Below are 25,514 nucleotides of genomic sequence, written 5' to 3' on the forward strand. Positions count from 1 at the left end.
AAGGAGGGCAGGGTGTCGGGCAGGGAGTAGAGGGGGTTGACGGTGATCGTGAAGACACCGGGGCGCTTATAGAGAGGAAACATAATTTCTAAATCACTGAAACCAGTATTGATGGACAGTTTAGTCAGACGGCTTGCATTAAGAGATCTGGGAAAGTGGACAATGTTTTTTGGAGTAGACAAACAATAAGTTTACAGAATAGATTACACAATACCATACATACATGTTACAATGCATACTTATGGATAATAACTTTAGGGTTCTGGTGTTAGGATAGCAAAAACGTGCTGGAACATTGTGAAGGTTAGTACAATAATCGAATATAGAATTGCTATAGTGAGCACATTTCATGAAATGTGTGTGTTTCAATAAGGAATATGACATATTACTGTCAGTGGAATATAAACTGGTAATGTCTTGGAAAATTAGTATTGATCGGGATTTGGAAATGTTAGATATGTATGTGGTCTGTTGAGTTATTGATAATATGATTTTAAACTTTGTGTCTTTTTTTTATCAAAACTCTATTCCATAATCGTCTTAATAACATAATTCCATGAAACTGGTTGTCGATATTTGTTATATTGCTCTAGCTAATGGGACAAACTCGAACAACTTGAACCTGAAGATGACCTACAAGATCAGGGACTGGGAGAGTCTTTTGGGAGACGGGGGCCGGGTAGGTCCTAAACCTGTGGAGATCGTCCAGAGCTGGAATGGAATTAAAAAGAAATATATAAATATACACATGGATCAACATAGTAGCAGGTAAATGCTCAATGAACAGAGCAAATACAACAGACAAATTGACTATTAGCTATCGCCGCAAATGGAGACCTGAGTTTAAATGTAAGAATCATGAGGATTTTTGTTGTTCGTTAATGCTATTTGTTTTGAAGAGTCTAATCAATCATCCTAACTTCACAGGGTTAAGTGTCAGTGAATTTATTCAATGTGGTATTTTGATATATTGGGGCAGAAAAAAACCCCTTTTCCTCGCCTTGACACCAGAGTGAATAAGAAACTAAAAATACTTCCAATGAATACTGTTGTACTTTCTTTTATAATGGACGCTCTATTCTCAAAACATCTTGTTACATTTCAGTTAATCTTGGATAGATCCCATAGACATGGGAAAGGGAGATATAGATCTGCATGAAGAAGTTACTTCACCGAGATCATCAAAAAATGCATTTTAGAAGCCTTTGCAAAATAGAAGCGACATACACACATTCACTTCACAGACAGACAAAAAGAAAATGATCTAGCACTTGAAAGTAGACGAGGAACCTACGAAGTACATGGGGTGTCTCTTACTGCGTCTGTCAGTCATTTCCTTAGACAGGGTTAGTGTTACCAAAGCTTCACCACACGATTCAACTTTGGGATACAATCCGTCAAAATTCATCAAAATGAAATCTACGAAATAAAAGGTAAAAAGCACTAACAATTTAACATAGACACCACTACTAGATACCTTGATGATAGGCCAAAGCAACAGAGGCATACATCGTGCAGAACGTGAGATACGTGCGGGATAAAGAGCAAAATGTCAACACAGACGTGGAAACAAAGTGCAGAATCAACAACCAAAATGGCGTCGTTTTTGTGTTAAGGTCTCCATGGAGATTCGTCTCAGCACCGTCGCCTCTCGTCCCTTTCCGTAAACTGGGTAGCACGTTTAGACTGGTCCTCGGCCGCTGCTGTGCAGACGCTAGCAACGCTAGACGGGGTTGCCAGCCAAGTATTAACAGTTCAATGCCGCAAAACCTTCCCAACCGACAAACTCTTTTAGGCAAATCTATTATTTGTTGTAATAAAATCAGATTTTGACAGCATAGTATGTATTTTTATACAATATTATTCGGAATATCAATATTTTAAATGTTTAGAGAAGAAAGGCCACCAACCAAGTAATCTGTTTTACAGCTGAATGCCATAAAATCTTCACAGTACACAGACTGATGTCGCCATATATACTATTGTAGCATTAACACTAGAGTTTGGCAACTAAAGTTTCATCTGTTCAAAGTTTTCAGCATTTGTTTCACGAAGAAAAAAGAAATCATTCAGCACGGGGAATAATATTTACATCCATAAAAGAACAGCATGGCTCTTTGTGTTTCATTCAGAAGCTAAAAAACAGAAAAGAATTAAATGATTGTCACGTTAAACGTCGGGAAATGGGGACGGTAAATAAGTCTTTGGTTCCTGGCTCGCGTCAGACGGTGATAGCACAAGGGGAGGCCACTCCCATTGTACTGATGTCTTAGTTAAACTAGCATCGTAGCTTCTGAATCACCATTTCACACAGTATGCACCAAGTTGAAAAGCATAGAGCAAGCACCTTAACTGCGTAAAAGGAATTTCAGACACCAATTGTTAAACTCATTTAGATCATGACAAGTAACAATGTTAATTATCTTACTTAAATAGTTACTGAGAAAACCCCCATTGACCTCTGTTCGTCTACTGCCAACTATGAGGCGGGGGATGATAAACCAACATAATATTGTAAGGATGCAGAGAGCTGTTTACTCACCGATTCTGACACCAGTAGAGCATCGTTGGGATGTCCTTGGTCGAGGGTTGCGTTCTAATCATCCACCTTCTATAAATCGTCCTCAGCTCAGGTTCTCCAGAGTGGCAAGCTGTCCCCCAGGCAACTCAAGGAGACTTGTTATTGAAGCTTTTAACGAGAAAACAAACCAGACTCGGTATGAATTTTCGTTCTTTGCCCTTTCTCAGTCATCTCTTATTTCAGAAGCCGAGCCACGATTCTCAATTCACCTTAAAGAAGACGAGTTGCTTCCTCCTAAACCACACTTACTTGACCATGGCACTAATAAGCCAACTGAAGATTGTGGTAATGTAAACGTGAAGATAATTCCCTTGTAACCCTTCATTTATGCATAGCTGACACTGATGTATATTCCCCATTTAACTAAGTGCCAACTTATGTGACTAGGTATCACACACACAAGTGTTCTACGTCATATCCAAAAGGGTTCATGTTGGATTCTTGCAACGCTCTTTTTAAATTCCTACACTATGCTCGTTAAGGAGTCCAAAAACAAGTGTCGACCAAATTTACATGTATTTCATAAAATGTGTAAATTCATGATCCGTACTTCTTGTATTATCGATATTTCTGAATATAAGAGCTGGGTAATTGGGTAAGAAGCCGCACTGTGTAGGATGGATCTAACTGATGCAGCGAATCGAGACCTTTGGGCATTCATTTGTTGCCGAGCACAGGCTCAAGAAAATAACGCTGTTGTAATTCCTCCTTAGGCAAGAATACATGCATACCTCTTCAACAGTAAATGAACACGAAGAAATCTGATGTTATATTTTCATCTAATTTTTCAGTGGATAATTGGCTTGGTGCACGGGGTTTTCATGGTGACGGTGGAGATGAGTTGTGTTAAGTAGTACTTTATCTCTCTATCTCTATCTGTTTCTCTCTCTCACACACACATGTACACAGACGAAGGTAAACATTCGGTGGGAGTAGAAAGTGCCGACAGGAATTGTGTATTTCAAATGTAATGAACGGTTGTGTCTGTTTTGTTTGTTTGTTGTTTAACGACACACTTAGCAATATTACAGCTGTATGGTATCTGTATAATAATCTGGACCATCCAGTGATCAATATCAAGAGCATTGATCTACGCAATATGGATACGATGACATGTGTCAACCAAGTCAGCGAGCCTGACCACCCGATCACGCAAGTCGCCTCTTACGACAAGCATGGGTTACTGAAGACCAATTCTAACCCGGATCTTCATAGGTTTGTTACGTTTGTAAACAATACACTTCAAATCATAATGTTACAACCAGTACGTTTCCAAACATAATAATAAAGTCATCACTTTTATCGACAACCAATAAACTAAAATGTCAAACTGTTACTTGCTGTGCCAAACAATCCACATTTCTCACCACCAAAACCGCTGTGTCATAAGCATTCAGAGTTAACCTTCTGCTGTGCCACTAATATCCGCTCATGAAAATAATATGAACATCAAGCTTTCTTCTCAAGAAGACGAAATTACCCTCAGGGGATGCAGATTTGAAGTTGCCATCTAACATACTATCAACCTTGACTCGTCAAAGCAATTTCTTCTCACGACTCTTCATGGTTCCAATCTCCAGCGCAGTCTCTGCAAATGGTCCCCGCCCGCAGCCAAGCCACAACATCACGTACTCATTACAGATGGTCTGTTTACCGGGTATCGACTTACACAAGCACGAGTTCCTTGTCCTTCTTTTGCACCTTGTCGACATCAGAAGCAGCCAAGTCGCCTAGAGACCAGACTTGAGAAGTCCTTGACCTTTGATCGTGCAGCGACAGTCGACTTGAAAAATTAGGTATCAACGGAAAAAGAATGATGTCTCGATGTCTCATGGGACACGAGTGTATGTCGTCTTGTTCGTCTTAATCGGCTTGACTGAACATTGTATAAGAAATGCAGAGGAATATACACGACCAGGCTGGAGGTTTTCATCGTCTCCTGCCACTTGACCTATCAAGGGCTTTTTCTCTGAACACCGTTACCCTTTTTGCCATCGGCTGCAAGTGTACTTGAAGAAGCGTCTGTTCCCCGGAGCCAAGTAACTGGTTGACATTTTCTGGATGATCAATAACGCAAGCTTTCACATTACTGGTAGATTCCGTTACTCATATCTTTGTTTGAATATATTTTGTTGAAATAATATGGTCTGTAGGGTGAGACTAAATGATCAAACTTAAGTGGCAATCTCCCTGAAACACATATACACAAAGACATTGATGTTTAAATGATTTAATAGTTAGTGATTCGTCTGAGATATTATCTATCATCTAATGACTATTGGTGTCATTTTGGCCCTCTTTTAATTTGTACGAATGTAATATTTTTCAACATACCATTTCAAATACATTGTCTATATTTTGATTAATCGTCTCGGTCACATTCCTTTGCCTTCGAGTGACTTACACACTTGATATTTTCATACAGTAACGCATGCAAATATTAAGTCTACCGTGACAGTCGAAGAGCATCCTTTATATTCCGGGGCAGTTTAACAAATACTCTTTCAACCGTTGCCACCATGCTTGTAACTTCCAGTCCGATTTAAGATACGCGATGATACAAACGGTTGTCTAATCACATCACGAGACACAATCTGTGTGAAATTTTAAAACAGGAAAACTTGCGTAGCTTACAAAAGGAAGGTATTGTTGCAAAAGGTCAAGGGATTTTAATTTCACAAAATGGAGATATAAAATACTCGAATATCGAGGATGATAATCCTGTTCTTTGAGAAGATAAAACAAATGGTCTAGTTATCGTATTTCCTGACGGGGCAAACCGTCACTGAGGCTCGAAAAGAAATGTGGATGTCCTAAGTTACAGGTGAATTCAAAGCACATGCTCACAAAGCACATGATCAACTAGACGATCTGTAACCAGCCACACAGAGATGCTGAGGCCACACTTCTTTATTACTTGCTTTACGGATTTTTCACAGCAATATTCCTGTCGGTTGGCGGTAAAAAAATGCTATTTCAGAATTCCCCACCTACCCACCCCCCAGTGGCTTTCACCACAAGTAGGCTGTTTAAAAAGTAATAGAATATGCCATTAGCCATTGTTTTATTTCCTACCATAATAGGTTTTAAAAAACAGCATTTTCACTCGGTAAACGTTAATTCGGGGATTTTATGTGTTTCAATATTTACACTTTTCTTTTGCACTGATGCTAAATTCGTAATAGAAAATCGATTTCAATAAAATAGATTTTTAAATTATTTGTTTGGATTTTATTTATCGGCAGTATTTTAAAAATGGCAAAACTGAATTTGTATTTTTTTTTCCACTTCAGCAAAAATTACAGTCGGCGGATCCGTAAACCAAGTAATAAAATACCTCTTTCACCATAGCCAGAGTGTGTGAGTTATAAATTAAAAAATATGCTGCGACTAAAATTTGAGGAATAAAACACTTTGAAAAATGTGGTCTTGAATACCATTTCACTGGCACAATAATCGCTACATCTCACCAGGATATTATCTTCAAACCGTGAGAACAGACTGTTCAGATTTGACCCACTGCAAAAAAATCTTCGATTCCCGATTTCATTTCTCGCTATAATGCTAGACAAATATCTAAGGATATGCCATTACAGTGAACATTGACCGACAAATGACGTTTCCGAAGTCGAAATTAGCCAGTCAGAAAGCAGCTTTCTCCAGCTCGAGTTTTACGGCACAACATTCGAATTAGTGACTTGAGCCAAAAACTGCTACCATTACTTATAATAGTGGAGCCGTAGGCGTACAGGCCTGTACCGTTATGTGTCGTCGGAGCTGAGGTTGAAGATGCTGTCCTCAAACGAAAAACCCGCTGGCGACGAAATATAATTATGAAATCATTCAGTTAATATGAAATATAATAGTTCCGTCTTTTTTAAGAGTCAATTGATTGAAATGATGGTTCAAAATTAGGTATAATTAACATAATGATCTCCATTATTGAAAAATAACAGAGCATTTAAACAAAAGAATAACGTCACGAATGTGTTTTACTTTAATACTGCAGGTCATATGCAAGATTGTGCAACATTTGTTCAGATGGTTTGACGACTCTTTGTCTACCAAGACAGACAATCTATTGTCCACCAGCTTCTTTCCAGCTTCGTGACAAGGACCAGGCTACCTATTCTCGAAACATTCGTAGCCCTACGAACTTCTTAAGCCCATTCTTAAAACATTGGCTACGATCAAAGTTAAGAATTCTTAGCGCTACGAACGTTTCGAGAATAAGGGCCAGTGACTAAGCCTTCGTAGCGTTACGACCAACTCAATCAATGCCAGAACAATCTCCGGTAACCATCCAAACTGACTGTGTTAGGTGAGACGTCAGTGGATTAGCGGATTTACCACGAAATGTCTGCGTGTGTTAACCACCGAGTGGTTCAGAGATTATCCTAACTGTTCACAATTATCATTGCTGTACCCACGTACTGATTGATACATGGTGACGTGATCTGTCGTTACACGGGGAGACGAGAAATTATGAAGATGTATTGAAATGTATGGTAATGTAGAATAATATGCTTTCATCTGACAACATTGGATGTGATGTTGCTACCTGTTATGATGTGAGTCATGTTCTGAGTCTTCTGAGTTGATGAAACATTTCTGAGTGATAGGGGCAAAGGTAGGGAAAGGCTTGGGGAAAGGATGGGGAAAGAGAAGGGGAAAGGATGGGTAAAGGGTAGGGGCAAAGGTAGGGAAAGGCTTGGGTAAAGGGTAGGGGAAAGGATGGGTAAAGGGTAGGGGGAAAGGATGAGGGAAAGGGTAGGGGGTCAAGGTGGGGAGAAAGGACGGGGAAAGGGTGTGTGTTGTCTGATCCCTGGTGTTTCCGTTGTCTTGTTCCTGGTGAGGTGTTACACCCTGTTTTAGGCTTGCCAGCACCATACCCGTGCCGTCACGGCAACAACGTGATTAATGTCAGCAACCTGCAACTTTCGGTTTTTCTTTCCATGATACTCCGACTAACCGTAATACAACTGGAATACTGTTCGAAAAGACGTTAAGACCAACTCACACACTCACTATCATATTCAAATTGCTTCTTCTGTATTGTGGTTTACGCTCTACTTTTGAAATAGACATTAAAACTAATAACCCTCGGTGAACTTACGACTGAATGTTGGGATGTTGTATAACATGAGCTCAGATTAACTCAAATGTGCACCACGACGATATGAAATACATTGATGTCAGACTGATTCTGATAACGTATATGTTTCCATTACTGATAAATATTAACAACATACATGTAATAAAAATTTATATGGACCTAAAATTTATGAGACCTTTGATATTTAGCTTTTTGACTGTACGAAGAAATTAACATTCAATTTGCAACATATACCCATTTCCTTGGGAGAATATGAAATATTCATAATGGAAAATGGATATATATTTAGCCCCTTTATATTGAGATAATATAAAGTTAGCACATTTTATATTGAGATAATAAAAAGTATATGCTGACATTAATCGATACCGTTGATGGAAGTGTCGAACAGCAAAATGAGTGTTCCCCGCCATAAATACTGACATTCTTTCCTTTTAATCGAACTTTTCTTACTATGAACGTATATATTATAGGTATTTCTTCTGGAAATTTCTTATGAGTCAGTAAATGCATTACAAAATGAACATGTTAAAACCTTTGGTATCTATTGTGGGAACAATCTGGATACATATGAATGAATACCTGCTGGAATGTATTAATGTCAACAATAGCAAATTTACACATTGATATATTCTGGCATTTTGGGGTTTTTTGTAGGCCGTCGGTAGGACATGAAGGATAACGTTTAAGCATAGCAGAGTTATGCCCCCTTTGTCTTTGTACGGGTTGACCTCTCCGCCGTATTTTGACGTTATGGCGGAAAATTCACTTCAACCCTTCAAAGTTAAACATGACCATACGAATCTAACATTTATATGTCATCATGTCGCTCAGATAATAGGCAGTATTTAGTTCGCTTACAGTTTACATAAAGCCGTAGCGGTATTTTATCGATGTACCATAAAACGTGGTTATATTTTACAGGTTTATGTGTACACAAACGTGGACATTTAGCACTCTTTGATTTTCAAACCGGTATTGAATCTTAAACAATGAGTTAGAAAATTGAACACAAAATTATTCCGTTAAATTGCAAAGTCAGAGTGACCGCAACTCTCGCAGAGCGTTCAGTTTTCCAAATATGTATGAATTCAGTTTTCCAAATATGTATGAATTCCATTTATAAAGTGGTCAAATGTTACAAATGTTATATTTGGGATTACACTTTCTTTAGTAAAGTACAGATTCTAGTACTTTTGGGGGGGTTGAGTCCCATCCGGGATTCGAACCCACACCCACAGAGTCAGGCACCTGTAGAAGTCGCGGTGGCTGAGCAGGTTAGGGTTAAGAAAGTGTAATCCCAAATATAACATGTGTAACTTTCTTTGTAAAGTGCCGATTCTAGTACTTATTTATTGGGTTGAGTCCCATCTGGGATTCGAACCCACATCCTCCGAGTCAGGCACCTACTGGCCAGCACACAAAGTCAGCCTCCTAACACACCCAGTCGTGTAACCCACTTGTGGAAGCCACGGTGGTTGGGTAGGTTAAACGGCTGACTTTGTGGGCTGTTCACACAGCGGTGAATGGGTACCCGGTAGGCAGATTTGGGAATGTTATTATTAACCTTGGTTGTATACTCACCAGGGAGCTGAAAATAAAGACCGAATGCACACTGAACCATAGTCATGGTAGTACAATCATCATACAAATATCCTACTCCACTTGCACAGAAGCGATTGTAAGACGACATGGATTTAAGATCGCGATTGCAGCTAAGATCGGCATCTTCGACGGTGGAGGCACGAATTTCATAAACCTGACTCCTGTCTACAGTTGTCTGCAAATGCGCATAGCATGTTGCGCAAACCAAAAGTAGAACCGATCTGGGTACACAAGAAGTAAATGTATGATCTGCCACTTTAAATCCGTGGTGCGTTCTCCGTGTAGTTAAAAGAGTTGAGGCGAATCATGCATAGATCTAACCTTACATCTAGAAGTCATGGTACCAAACGGTTCGGTGCAAATCTGTCATGATGGTTGTCTTAGCAAGTGTACACAGAGTCAGACTTCGGAACAAACGAAACACTCGTTCGGTAGCACTCAACAGCAATTGTCACAGATCCGCATGTGTGTAATAATGTCTAATGATCTTCAAAATTAGGGACGCGATTACCTAATATTCGGAGAACGGGTGGGAAATGAGGACTGGGATGTTTTATTTTTCGCTGCACACACCAGACAATTTTTACACGAAAACAGCCTGATCTGTACCCCCACATGATTGTATCAAATTGTCTCTTCCTGGAGTAAAATATGAAAACACACACGCTTTCTTGAAAGAACAATGTTTACCATACACATCGAAAGTATATTATCATATGATTTTTAATCATGTATGAAACAATATGTATATTATAGCCAAAATAGTCCAAAATGTTTGTCCGAAAGGTCCAAAAGCTATCAGTTCACACAACACGGGCACATCAAACACATCCAAGTCTATCTCTGTGTGAAGAAACTCTGGAACATGTGTTTCACACAGGACACAAGGACAGCCGAGCACGACTGGGGCTGCTTGGATTCTTCACCAAGATCGATCTCCACAACTTGAGGACGGGCTCTGGGGCAAGGACGGGGAAGGAGGGCAGGGTGTCGGGCAGGGAGTAGAGGGGTTGACGGTGATCGTGAAGACACCGGGGCGCTTATAGAGAGGAAACATAATTTCTAAATCACTGAAACCAGTATTGATGGACAGTTTAGTCAGACGGCTTGCATTAAGAGATCTGGGAAAGTGGACAATGTTTTTTGGAGTAGACAAACAATAAGTTTACAGAATAGATTACACAATACCATACATACATGTTACAATGCATACTTATGGATAATAACTTTAGTGTTCTGGTGTTAGGATAGCAAAAACGTGCTGGAACATTGTGAAGGTTAGTACAATAATCGAATATAGAATTGCTATAGTGAGCACATTTCATGAAATGTGTGTGTTTCAATAAGGAATATGACATATTACTGTCAGTAGAATATGAACTGGTAATGTCTTGGAAAATTAGTATGGATCGGGATTTGGAAATGTTAGATATTATAGATATGTATGTGGTCTGTTGAGTTACATTTATTATATGATTTTAAACTTTGTGTCTTTTTTTTATCAAAACTCTATTCCATAATCGTCTTAATAACATAATTTCCATGAAACTGGTTGTCGATATTTGTTATATATGTTCTAGCTAATAGGACAAACTCGAACAACTTGAACCTAAAGATGACCTACAGGATCAGGGACTGGGAGAGTCTTTTTGGGAGACAGGGCCAGGTAGGTCCTAAACCTGTGGAGATCGTCCAGAGCTGGAATGGAATTAAAAAGAAATATATATATAAATATACACATGGATCAACATAGTAGCAGGTAAATGCTCAATGAACAGAGCAAATACAACAGACAAATTGACTATTAGCTATTGCCGCAAATGGAGACCTGAGTTTAAATGTAAGAATCATGAGGATTCTTGTTGTTCGTTAATGCTATTTGTTTTGAAGAGTCTAATCAAATTATCCCAACGTCATAGGGTTAAGTGTCAGTGAATTTATTCAATGTGGTATTTTGATGTATTGGGGCAGAAAAAACCCTTTTCCTCCCCTTGACACCAGAGTGAATAAGAAAGTATAAAAAAATACTCCAATGAATACTGTTGTACTTTCTTTTATAATGGACGCTCTATTCTCAAAACATCTTGTTACATGTCAGTTAATCTTGGGTAGATCCCATAGACATGGGAAAGGGAGACATAGATCTGCATGTAGTGTTATTTCCCATCATTCATCACAATTATCACTTACATGCTTTTTCACAGGATAGAACTAAAATTAATAACAGAAGTTACTTCACCTAGATAATCAAAAATGCAGTTTAGAAGCCTTTTGCTAAAATAGAAGCGACATACACACATTCACTTCACAGACAAACACAAAGAAAATGATCTAGCACTTGAAAGGAGACGAGGAACCGACGAAGTACATGGGGTGTCTCTTACTGCGTCTGTCAGTCATTTCCTTAGACAGGGTTAGTGTTACCAAAGCTTCACCACACGATTCTACTTTGGGATAAAATCCGTCAAAATTCATCTACGAATTCTACGAAATAAAAGGTAAAAAGCACAAACAATTTAACACAGACACCACTACTAGATACCTTGATGATAGGCCAAAGCAACTGAAGCATACATCGTGCAGAACGTGAGATACGTGCGGGATAAAGAGCAAAATGTCAACACAGACGTGGAAACAAAGTGCAGCATCAACAACCAAAATGGCGTCGTTTGTGTGTGAAGGTCTCCATGGAGATCCGTCTCAGCGACCGTCGCCTCGCGTCCCTTTCCGTAAACTGGGTAGCATATACTAGATCGTTTAGACTGGTCCTCGGCCGCTGCTGTGCAGTCGCTAGCAACGCTAGACGGGTTGCCAGCCAAGTATTAACAGTTCAATGCCGCAAAACCTTCCCAACCGACAAACTCTTTTGGGCAAATCTATTATTTGTTGTAATAAAATCAGATTTTGACAGCATAGTATGTATTTTTATACAATATTATTCGGAATATCAATATTTTAAATGTTTAGAGAAGAAAGGCCACCAACCAAGTAATCTGTTTTACAGCTGAATGCCATTAAATCTTCACAGTACACAAACTGATGTCGCCATATATACTATTGTAGCATTAACACTAGAGTTTGGCAACTAAAGTTCCATCTGTTCAAAGTTTTCAGCATTTGTTTCACGAAGAAAAAAGAAATCATTCAGCACGGGGAATAATATTTACATCCATAAAAGAACAGCATGGCTCTTTGTGTTTCATTCAGAAGCTAAAAAACAGAAAAGAATTAAATGATTGTCACGTAAAATGGGGACGGTAAATAAGTCTTTGGTTCCTGGCTCACGTCAGACGGTGATAGCACAAGGGGAGGCCACTCCCATTGTACTGATGTCTTAGTTAAACTAGCATCGTAGTTTCTGAATCACCATTTCACACAGTGAGCACCAAGTTGAAAAGCATGGAGCAAGCACCTTAACCGCGTAAAAGGAATTTCAGACACCAATTGTTTAGATCATTTAGATCATGACAAGTAGCAATGTTAAATATCTTACTTAAATAGTTACTGAGAAAACCCCCATTGATCTCTGTTCGTATACTACCAACTATGAGGCGGGGGGATGATAAACCAACATAATATTGTAAGGATTCAGAGAGCTGCTTACTCACCGATTCTGACACCAATAAAGCATCTTTGGGATGTCCTTTTGGGATATATTCTGGCATATAGTTTTTTTTGTAGGGCGTGGGTTGGACATAAAGGATAACGTTTAAGCATAGCAGAGTTATGCCCCCTTTGTCTTTGTACGGGTTGACCTCTCCGCCGTATTTTGACGTTATGGGGGAAAATTCACGTTAAGTTCAAGTTAAACATGACCATACGAATCTAACATTTATATGTCATCATGTCGCTCAGATAATAGGCAGTATTTAGTTCGCTTACAGTTTACATAAAGCCGTAGCGGTATTTTATCGATGTACCATAAAACGTGGTTATATTTACAGGTTTATGTGGACACAAACTTGGACATTTAGCACTCTTTGATTTTCAAACCGGTATTGAATCTTAAACAATATGAGTTAGAAAATTGAACACAAAATTATTCCGTTAAATTGCAAAGTTAGAGTGACCGCAACTCTCGCAGAGCGTTCAGTTTTCCAAATATGTATGGAATTCACAATTCCATTTATAAAGTGGTCAAATGTAACAAATGTTATATTTGGGATTACACTTTCTTTAGCAAAGTACAGATTCTAGTACTTTTGGGGGTTGAGTCCCATCCGGGATTCGAACCCACAGAGTCAGGCACCTGTGGAAGTCGCGGTGGCTGAGCAGGTTAGGGTTAAGAAAGTGTAATCCCAAATATAACATGTGTAACTTTCTTTGTAAAGTGCAGATTCTAGTACTTATTTATTGGGTTCAGTCCCATCTGGGATTCGAACCCACATCCTCCGAGTCAGGCACCTACTGGCCAGCACACAAAGTCAGCCTCCTAACACACCCAGCCGTGTAACCCACTTGTGGAAGCCACGGTGGCTGGGTGGGTTAAACGGCTGACTTTGTGGGCTGTTCACACAGCGGTGAATGGATACCCGGTAGGCAGATTTGGGAATGTTATTATTAACCTTGGTTGTATACTCACCAGGGAGCTGAAAATAAAGTCCGAATGCACACTGAACCATAGTCATGGTAGTACAATCATCATACAAATATCCTACTCCACTTGCACAGAAGCGATTGTAAGACGACATGGATTTAAGATCGCGATTGCAGCTAAGATCGGCATCTTCGACGGTGGAGGCACGAATTTCATAAACTTGACTCCTGTCTACAGTTGTCTGCAAGTGCGCATAGCATGCTGCGCAAACCAAAAGTAGAACCGATCTGGGTACACAAGAAGTAAATGTATGATCTGCCACTTTAAATCGTTGGTGCGTTCTCCGTGCAGTTAAAGAGTCGAGGCGAATCATGCATAGATCTAACCTTACATCTAGAAGTCATGGTGCCAAACGGTTCGGTGCAAATCTGTCATGATGGTTGTCTTAGCAAGTGTACACAGAGTCAGACTTCGGAACAAACGAAACACTCGTTCGGTAGCGCTCAACAGCAATTGTCACAGATCCGCATGTGTGTAATAATGTCTAATAATCTTCAAAATTAGGGACACGATTACCTAATATTCGGACAACGGGTGGGAAATGAGGACTGGGATGTTTTATTTTTCGCTGCACACACCAGACAATTTTAACACAAAAACAGCCCCGATCTGTACCCCCACATCATTGTATCAAATTGTCTCTTCCTGGAGTAAAATATGAAAACACACACGCTTTCTTGAAAGAACAATGTTTACCATACACATCGAAAGTATATTATCATATGATTTTTAATCATGTATGAAACAATATGTATATTATAGCCAAATAAGTCCAAAATGTTTGTCCGAAAGGTCCAAAAGCTATCAGTTCACACAACACTGGCACAACAAACACATCCAAGTCTATCTCTGTGTGAAGAAACTCTGGAACATGTGTTTCACACAGGACACAAGGACAGCCGAGCACGACTGGGGCTGCTTGGATTCTTCACCAAGATCGATCTCCACAACTTGAGGACGGGCTCTGGGGGCAAGGACGGGGAAGGAGGGCAGGGTGTCGGGCAGGGAGTAGAGGGGGTTGACGGTGATCGTGAAGACACCGGGGCGCTTATAGAGAGGAAACATAATTTCTAAATCACTGAAACCAGTATTGATGGACAGTTTAGTCAGACGGCTTGCATTAAGAGAACTGGGAAAGTGGACAATGTTTTTGGAGTAGACAAACAATAAGTTTACAGAATAGATTACACAATACCATACATACATGTTACAATGCATACTTATGGATAATAACTTTAGTGTTCTGGTGTTAGGATAGCAAAAACGTGCTGGAACATTGTGAAGGTTAGTACAATAATCGAATATAGAATTGCTATAGTGAGCACATTTCATGAAATGTGTGTGTTTCAATAAGGAATATGACATATTACTGTCAGTGGAATATGAACTGGTAATGTCTTGGAACATTAGTATGGATCGGGATTTGGAAATGTTAGATATTATAGATATGTATGTGGTCTGTTGAGTTACATTTATTATATGATTTTAAACTTTGTGTCTTTTTTTTATCAAAACTCTATTCCATAATCGTCTTAATAACATAATTTCCATGAAACTGGTTGTCGATATTTGTTATATGTTCTAGCTAATAGGACAAACTCGAACAACTTGAACCTAAAGATGACCTACAGGATCAGGGACTGGGAGAGTCTTTTGGGAGACAGGGGCCGGGTAGGTCCTAAACCTGTGGATATCGTCCAGAGCTGGAATGGAATTAAAAAAGAGATATATAAATATACACATGGATCAACATAGTAGCAGGTAAATGCTCAATGAACAGAGCAAATACAACAGACAAATTGACTATTAGCTATTGCCGCAAATGGAGACCTGAGTTTAAATGTAAGAATCATGAGGATTCTTGTTGTTCGTTAATGCTATTTGTTTTGAAGAGTCTAATCAAATTATCCCAACGACATAGGGTTAAGTGTCAGTGAATTTATTCAATGTGGTATTTTTAAATATATGTGGGCAGAAAAAACTCCTTTTCCTCCCCTTGACACCAGAGTGAATAAGAAAGTATAAAAAAATACTCCAATGAATACTGTTGTACTTTCTTTTATAATGGACACTCTATCCTCAAAACATCTTGTTACATGTCAGTTAATCTTGGGTAGATCCCATAGACATGGGAAAGGGAGACATAGATCTGCATGTAGTGTTATTTCCCATCATTCATCACAATTATCACTTACATGCTTTTTCACAGGATAGAACTAAAATTAATAACAGAAGTTACTTCACCTAGATAATCAAAAATGCAGTTTAGAAGCCTTTTGCAAAAATAGAAGCGACATACACACATTCACTTCACAGACAAACACAAAGAAAATGATCTAGTCCTTGAAAGTAGACGAGGAACCGACGAAGTACATGGAGTGTCTCTTACTGCGTCTGTCAGTCATTTCCTTAGACAGAGTTAGTGTTACCAAAGCTTCACCACACGATTCTACTTTGGGATACAATCCGCCAAAATTCATCTACGAATTCTACGAAATAAAAGGTAAAAAGCACAAACAATTTAACACAGACACCACTACTAGATACCTTGATGATAGGCCAAAGCAACTGAAGCATACATCGTGCAGAACGTGAGATACGTGCGGGATAAAGAGCAAAATGTCAACACAGACGTGGAAACAAAGTGCAGAATCAACAACCAAAATGGCGTCGTTTGTGTGTGAAGGTCTCCATGGAGATCCGTCTCAGCGACCGTCGCCTCTCGTCCCTTTCCGTAAACTGGGTAGCATATACTGGATCGTTTAGACTGGTCCTCGGCCGCTGCTGTGCAGACGCTAGCAACGCTAGACGGGTTGCCAGCCTAGTATTAACAGTTCAATGCCGCAAAACCTTCCCAGCCGACAAACTCTTTTAGGCAAATCTATTATTTGTTGTAATAAAATCAGATTTTGACAAAATAGTATGTATTTTTATACAATATTATTCGGAATATCAATATTTTAAATGTTTAGAGAAGAAAGGCCACCAACCAAGTAATCTGTTTTACAGCTGAATGCCATTAAATCTTCACAGTACACAAATTCATGTCGCCATATATACTATTGTAGCATTAACACTAGAGTTTGGCAACTAAAGTTTCATCTGTTCAAAGTTTTCAGCATTTGTTTCACGAAGAAAAAAGAAATCATTCAGCACGGGGAATAATATTTACATCCATAAGAGAACAGTATGGCTACTTGTGTTTCATTCAGAAGCTAAAATACAGAAAAGAATTAAATGATTGTCACGTTAAACGTCGCGAAATGGGGACGGTAAATAAGTCTTTGGTTCCTGGCTCACGTCAGACGTTGATAGCACAAGGGGAGGCCACTCCCATTGTATTGATGTCTTAGTTAAACTAGCATCGTAGTTTCTGAATCACCATTTCACACAGTGTGCACAAAGTTGAAAAGCATGGAGCAAGCACCTTAACTGCGTAAAAGGAATTTCAGACACCAATTGTTAAACTCATTTAGATCATGACAAGTAACAATGTTAATTATCTTACTTAAATAGTTACTGAGAAAATCCCCATTGATCTCTGTTCGTATACTACCAACTATGAGGCGGGGGATGATAAACCAACATAATATTGTAAGGATGCAGAGACCAGCTTACTCGTCGGATCTGACACCAGTAGAGCATCGTTGGGATGTCCTTGGTCGAGGGTTGCGTTCTAATCACCCACCTTCTATAAATCGTCCTCAGCTCATTAAGGTTCTCCAGAGTGTCAAGCTGTCCCCCAGGCAACTCAAGGAGACTTGTTATTGAAGCTTTTAACGAGAAAACAAACCAGAATTTTTGTTCTTTGCCCTTTTTCAGTCTTCTATAATTTCAGAAACCGAGTCAATATTCAGAACTCACTTTATACAAGAAGAGCTGCTTCTCCGTCAGCCGGCATGCTTGACCATGCCAATAAATAGGCCAACTGAAGATCGTGGTAATTTAAACATGAAGATCATTCCTGTAAACCCTTCATTATGCATAGGAGACACTGTTGTGTAATTCCCCATTCAACTAAAAGTAGGATGATTGGTATATCATAAAAATGTTTTTGAAATGAACTGACACAAGCCAAAATTTCTACGTCATATCTAAAGGGCTGGTGTTGGATACTTGCAACGCTCTTATTAAATTCCAACACTGTGCTCGTAAAGGAGTCTAAAAACAAGTGTCGATCAAAATCAATTTCATAAAATGTGTAAATTCATGATCCGTACTTCTTGTGTTAATTCTCGAATATAAGAGCAGGGTAATTGGGTAAGAAACCACAATGTGCAGGATGGATCTAATTGATGCAGCGAATCCCGACCTTCGGGCATTCATTTGTTGCCTAGCACAGGCTCAAAAAATGAAATGAAAATAACGCTGTTGAAATTCTCCTCAGGCAAGAGTATGTGCACAGTTAATGAACACAAAGAAATCTAAACTTATATTTTCATGAAATGTTTCAGTGGATAGGTGGAATTGAGTTATGGTATGTTAAGTAGTATTTAAAAACAAGATTCAGATTCGTTTTACACGTTGGTTTAAACATCTCCTTCTTTCAACAAGCTGTCGTAAACATGGATGGAAGTCATGGCCATTCCGGATTTGAAAGAAGTCTTCATGAAACAGTGAGCGTGCTGTCAATATGTTGCGAGCAGTATCAGCAATATTTTTGGTTGGTTGGTTTGTTGCTTAACGCGGCACTCAGCAATATTCCAGCTATTTGGCGGGGCTCTGAAAATAATCGAGTACAGACAATCCAGTGATCAGCAGCATGAGCATCAATCTAAGCAATTGGGATACGATGACATGTGTCAACCAAGTCAGCGAGCCTGACCACCCGATCCCGTTAGTCGCCTCTTACGACAAGCATGTGTTACTGAAGACCAATTCTAACCCTGATCCTCACGGGTATAACAGTTATGTAGTGTGATCGAGAAATCATACTTGAACGTGATAACATGGCTAACGGCAGGGGAGACAAAAATACACATGTTTATGGTATGATGGCAGGCTGTGTTAGACATACTCCGCCTGTACCGTTATGTGTCGTCGTAGCTGAGGTTGAAGATGATGTCCTCAAACGAAAAAACAGCTGGCGCCGAAATATGAAATCATTCAGATAATATGAAAAATTATAGTTTCGTCTTTTTCAAGAGTAAATTGTTTGAGATGATTGTTCAAAATTAGGTATAATTAGCAAAATAATAGAGCATTAAAACAAAAGAATAACATCACGGATGTGTTTTACTTTAATACTGCACGTCACATGCAAGATTGTACTATATTTGTTCAGACAGTTTGACGACTGTTTGTGTACTAAGATAGACAATCTATTGTCCACCAGCTTCTTTTCAGCTTCGTTCTTCGTGACAAGGACCAGACATCCGACCAACTCAATCAATGCCAGAACAATCTCCGGTAACCATTCCAGCTGACTGTGTTAGGTGGGACGTCAGTGGATTAGCGGTTTTACTGAGATTTACCACGAAATGCCTAAGTGTGTTATACACCTAGAGGTTCAGAGACCATCCTGGCTGTTCTCATTTAACATTGCTATACCGAGGTACTGATACATGGTGACGAGATCTGTCGTTACACGGAGGACAACTGTGGATTATGAAAATTATTGAAATGTATGGTAATGTAGGATAATATGCTTAAACGTGACGACAGCCTTCTTGTGATAACGGTGGATGTGATCACAGGTTATGACGTTCTTCAGCCGTTTTCATAGTTGATGAGGCTTGGTTGGTTCGTTTGTTGTTTAACACCACACTCAGCAATATTCCAGCTCTATGGCGGCGGTCTATAAATAATCGAGTCTGGACCAGGCAATCCAGTAATCAACATCATGAGCATCGTACTATGCAATTGGGAACCGATGACATGTGTCAACCAAGTCAGCGAGCCTGACCACCCGATCCCATTAGTCGCCTCTTACGACAAGCATGGGATACAAAAGACTTCACGGGTTTAACCAAGATCTTCACGAATTATTTAGTGTGTTGATGAGGCAGTTCTGGCGGAGATGATTTGCAAGGATGGGGAAAAGGATTTGAGGGTATTTTCTAGTTGCATAAATAAAAATCCCGGCTTTCTCAAACTTGAGCTGGACCAAGTTCATTGGCTGGCAGTCTTCAAAGAATTTTACAGGCCGACTTCATAAACTTATTTTCATTGATTGAGAGAAGAATGATAGTGGTGAGCTCCTTCGTTAGACATGATCCTAGTGAGCTGGTTAAGACTCCACATATCTTATTTCGTACAATCAACCTCTTCAAGGACAGACACAGCACAGGTATTTGTAGCTTTGATCTAATTTTCTTTAAACGAGATTTAAACTGAATGTTTTCTTGAATGTGGGCACTTCTGGAGCTTGAACTCCCTAATTGGCCCAAGCTGATGCTCCAACAGAAGCTCAAAGGGATGAAGGATATGCCTATATCTTTAGAGAAGGGCTCAGCAAAGAGAGCCTGGTCTTTAAAATGAATTTCTCTGCGTGAGGAAGCTGACGTCGAAGGACATTGGAGATCTATGCTACGACGGTACAGCCCACTTCTCAATTCAGCAAAATACTCATAACATTTACTGACCAACAAACACCGCAGCACAGAAGTCAGAACCTGCCCTTATAGGTACATTAAAGGCAGCAAGTTGTGGCTCGTAAGCTAATTCCGTAAAGAATTCCGTAAAGAATTCTGACCTTAGAATTTGTCTAGAACTACCAATAACCTGGACATTTAGTCAACAGATTTTAGTGTGCAATCACCAAGAAGCAGCTTATAAAACACCAGACCAAAAAAAGCCGTGGGGAAAACTATTTTGGGACTGTGTTATTAATAGAGGTTATCATCATCACCTCGCCATATTATATATGAAACAAACAAACACGAACCTGTGAATCAGATCGATGTTCCGTAAAATGATCATTGCAGCAAATATGTATTTGCACGGCTGAGAACATAGTGATTACGCTTCATTCTGACACGTGTTTGTATTCACTGAAATGGACCAGATATACTTAAAAGAAACTCAAAAGTCACGCAAAAGTCACGCTACAGCTTATTTCAACAGGTTGCAGTGAGATATGGCTGACGATTAGAAATATAGAGCACTAATTCACGACATCAATATAATCAAATGCACAATAATTCTTATAATAAACACAACATGTTTGTGTTTAGTTACTTTTTACTTAATACAAATTCATAAAGGAACGAACCGGAGTTTACGAATAACGATTTACATATTTTCTTGCTTTGGGTGTATAAAACACTGGTAACAAAAATTATCTTAGACTGACAAAAAAGTGTATTCTGTTTCAACATGTCATATGAATTAAATGCAAAATCTAATTTGCGGCTGTGATATTACCTACCTTTTCTTAGCTGGACCGGGGCGGTGGGGTAGCCTAGTGGTTAAAGCGTTGGATCGGCACGCCGAAGACCCGGGTTCGAATCCCCATGTGGGTACAATGTGTGAAGCCCATTTCTGGTGTTCCCCGCCGTGATATGATATTGCTGGAATATTGCTACAAGCGGCTTAAAACCAAACTCAGTCAGTCAGTCAGTCTTAACTTGACCAGTTCCCATCATGTAAATCATTGTTTATGGTGAATATCTTTATACATTTAAGATGATGAATGTTTATTTAGACCAAAGGTCAATCACATTCAATAGTAATTCAACATGTGCACATGTGCATAGCACTTCTCACCCCGCCCACTCCGGATCCCGTCCCTTCATGGTGGCAGACTCGAGAACCATCAGTGTTACACATAAGTTACTTAACAAATTTTATGTTGGCAGTATGTTTATGAAAAAAATTCAAGTAAATATTTCATATAAGTATATACACTAGACGCCAAAACAAACGTTACCCTCCTACCTTTATGAATTACTGAAAAACTATCAAAGATATGTCAGAAGGTTTTAGTTTACAAGAAACCTTAACAACACAGCTTATGCAAATCACGAAGTAAAATTCTAAAATGCATTCATATTTGGGTAAAATGCATCTTTTTCAGAAGAGTTAAATTGTCCTATATTCGTCCATGCTGAAATAAACCTATAATAGTGATTTTGATGTCCAAAAGAAAGGTTGAAATATAATTCTGCTTTGGGACAATGATAAACCATTTAAAGTCACCATTTTTCAACTACTATAACAAGAAACAACTGTTGTAGAGTGTGTAAAATTGTAAAATAATCATTGCTATGATTTCAGTCTTTTAAAACATTTTCTACTGATTTGCATTAGTGAAAACAAGTAAAACGTGTCTTTGATATTGTGAAAAATGTTTAGGAACATCAAAAATTATCTTTGTTAATATTTTTGCTTGCAATGTAACTTGCAATATTCAAAACGCAGCAATATTCAAGCAGTATTTACATCCATTTCAGACGTGGAATGATTCTATAGGGTATAAAGAGAGCCCAGAATACATGATATGATACACAAGTACGAGAAATATGCCACAATTAATAGCTGAAGGGAGAGAAAGAACCATTGGGATGGTGCAGATGGGGTCGACATACAATGCTGTTGCCAACGCCCTCGGATGCCACCGTATCACGGTTATAAGACTTATTTAGGGCTTCAGACAGACTGGGGTCACCGTAGACAGACCAAGAAGTGGACGTCCACGCATCACAACGCCAGCTAAAGATAGGTATCTCCGTCATTAAGGAAGGAGGGTAACGTTTCTGTTGGCGTTTAGTGTATGAGAAGATCATGCATATATGAAGCATGTATGAAAATAATCACACTAATGACGCATCCTTCATTTCTGCTTAAGTCCGATTTAGTCCCTAAATATAGCACTCAGCTGTTAAACTCACACAGGCCAAACTCTCCGCCGTCTTCAACGCCCTTCGGGGGCAGGATCAAGCCACTTTGAGCTCTTTGATTCCGTTCTGGGATCACTTGAGCTCACCCACTCGGCAGCTATTAACAAGTCATATAGTTCACTCCGTCTGGTTACAGGGTCTTGTATCTCGCATTACGGCTATTATTGGCACCGTTGGTGCTCTGATGTGACAGTGAGTATTTTGGCGAAGGGATATAGAGAAAACCAGGCCCTAATGATGTAGCCTGTGCGCTGCTATATGTTTGTATGGGTTTTTTTGCTATGGACAGCTGCAGTAAGTCGTTTTGTGATATGATGCATTCTCCGGTTCCATTCTTCTGTTTGATTACGGATTGGTCAATAAATCGTCAAACATGTTTTGTTAAAAGGACCTGTTCCATAAGGAAAGATAATAAAGAAGTTTGTTCATCCCTATACTGTAATATAGAAGTTGTTCATCCCTATACTGTAATATAGTTGTTGTTCATCCCTATACTGTAATATAGAAGTTGTTCATCCCTATACTGTAATATAGAAGTTGTTCATCCCTATACTGTAATATAGAAGTTGTTCATCCCTATACTGTAATATAGAAGTTGTTCATCCCTATACCGTAATATAGAAGTTGTTCATCCCTATACTGTAATATAGAAGTTGTTCATCCCTATACTGTAATATAGAAGTTGTTCATCCCTATACTGTAATAAAGAAGTTGTTCATCCCTATACTGTAATATAGAAGTTGTTCATCCCTATACTGTAATATAGAAGTTGTTCATCCCTATACTGTAATATAGAAGTTGTTCATCCCTATACTGTAATAAAGAAGTGGTTCATCCCTATATCGTTATCCTTCCTTACTGCTCCAAGTTCTAAATGCCTCTCAAAGAAGTGCCATGTGCCATGTTACTGGATGGTAAAGAAAAACACATATTCCACTATTCCGGCTGATAAGAACAATCGAATTGACATCAGATGTTTTGCTTCGAAACGATTTGTCTTGACCGGGAGAGGTATTAGCATGTGCATCCATAGCAGCGCCTTATGCATTCGCGAAAAAACCGTCTCTGGTTCTGGGTATTTTAAAGACCACGCAAAGCAATATAAGCTGTCCCCAGTTTATGTAATAATAGTTCCGCTGCAGTTGCTCATACATTCGTAAAAGACGCGCCTGTACACATAATAAAGATGACGCAACGCAAAATACGACATCCCAAGTCTATGAGTGCCACAGTCTAAATTCTTTTTAACATCTACGTAGATGATGCTTACAACTTTCATGTTGTTCTGTTGTTCAACGCTGCATGCGACAGCATCCCAGTCATATGACGACGCTCTGTAAATAATCGTGTCGCTACCACACAATCAAGTGATTGACATCATGAGCATCCATCTCTACACTTGGATATGATGACGTGTCAACAACGCCAGCGACGGAGACCGCCAAGTTCCATTGTCGCCATTCGACAAGAATGTGTTCCTGAAGATCGATTCTGTTAAAATGAACGCCAAAAACAGAACAAACAACAACATAGGCAAGTAACAACTAACCAACAAGGAATATTAGATATGCCAACCAGAGTTATTCCCCTTCATGCACCAATACGTGCATGCCTAACGTTAAGTGATTTGACTGAGTGAATGTGTAAGAAGACCAGTGAGATTAAGATGACAACATATGTTTAGTAGTCACTGAAAGAAACAATTAATCCTATTGTAAAATAATTGCACTGGAAAACTCAGCTTTGATCAAATATTTGCTCACATTATCCCTTCAATTTTACGCATTGGGGACATGTTCAGTAAACACTTGTTTTAGTTTAGTTTTAGTTTAAACATATTTTATGCACAATGTGAAAAGGATCGGGGATAAGTCCTTACAACTTATGAAACCCCTCTCCAAAGATATTTACAATAACTAATTACATCACAAACAATTATTAGAAACAGACACAGGAAGATGGACAGTTCAGGGGAAATGTTATAATACAGAAGGTGTATAGAAAGAATACTACTGGAATACTTCTTTTTTTAGTTATTGCTATGAAGTTTGGTAAAGGCCACATCACTTTCACGTGAACACTTAAGATACTGTCCTAAGAGATACGAAGGTGGTAAGGTATAGATCAGTGGTTAAAGCGTTCATTGAAAGGGGAAGTGTACATTTATTCCTATGTAACACAAAACGGAATTTTAGAATCAGTTAAAAACACGTACGTAAATTTATGATGGGATTTTTCAACAAAACTCATTACCCGTGAATATCCGGGCTAGAAGAAGCATTTCTACAAAATCAGCAAACTCGCTACCGTGTCATTGGATCGTCTCCGTCATTTGGTAGTCTCATACCCGTGAAGATCCGGGGTAGAATACATCTTCAGTAACCCATGCTTGGCGTAAGAGGCGACTAACGGGATCGGGTGGTCAGGCTCGCTGACTTGGTTGAAACGTGTCATCATATTCCAACTGCGTAGATCGATGCTCATGGTGTTTGATCACTGGTTTGTTTGGTCCAGACTATTTACAGACTGCTGCCATTTAGCTGGAATATTGCTGAGTATGGCTTAAACCTAAACTCGCTCACTCACTCACTCACTCACTTACTTGACAGTCTGGTCACAAAGCCGTCGTCGTATGGCGGGAGTACTGCATTGTAGCTTGAGGCAACAACGAAATACCTGGAGTCTGTGTTTTTCACTGATTCATCCATATAAGCATCGCACCTGTGCCTATTACACCCAATGGAACCTGTTTAACCTGTTGAAACTATTTGTTTT

The 25,514-nt window shown here is 39.2% G+C and overlaps 1 protein-coding gene across 1 annotated transcript; it reads right to left on the bottom strand.

The window, feature by feature from the left end:
* Positions 1-14,688: 14,688 nt before the first annotated feature.
* On the bottom strand, positions 14,689-16,560 carry LOC124254107. The gene is made up of 3 exons (XM_046687979.1): positions 16,447-16,560; positions 15,529-15,602; positions 14,689-14,946 (listed from the first exon to the last, which is right to left on the bottom strand). Exons 1-3 carry the CDS (start codon positions 16,478-16,480, stop codon positions 14,743-14,745), a joined length of 312 nt encoding a protein of 103 aa, XP_046543935.1. The 5' UTR covers positions 16,481-16,560; the 3' UTR covers positions 14,689-14,742.
* Positions 16,561-25,514: the final 8,954 nt, after the last annotated feature.

Source organism: Haliotis rubra, unplaced genomic scaffold (genome assembly GCF_003918875.1).
Source record: "Haliotis rubra isolate DU_JTF1 unplaced genomic scaffold, ASM391887v1 Scf564, whole genome shotgun sequence".
Taxonomy (NCBI): domain Eukaryota; kingdom Metazoa; phylum Mollusca; class Gastropoda; order Lepetellida; family Haliotidae; genus Haliotis; species Haliotis rubra.

What these genes read in the sequence shown, in the direction of transcription:
- LOC124254107 (XM_046687979.1), bottom strand. Translation starts at nt 16,480, where the DNA reads ATGTATGCTTCAGTTGCTTTGGCCTATCATCAAG. An exon ending in TGCTTTGGCCTATCATCAAG is followed by an intron (nt 15,603 to 16,446) that starts GTATCTAGTAGT and finishes ATTCCATTCCAG; the next exon opens with CTCTGGACGATATCCACAGG. An exon ending in CTCTCCCAGTCCCTGATCCT is followed by an intron (nt 14,947 to 15,528) that starts GTAGGTCATCTT and finishes CCTCTCTATAAG; the next exon opens with CGCCCCGGTGTCTTCACGAT.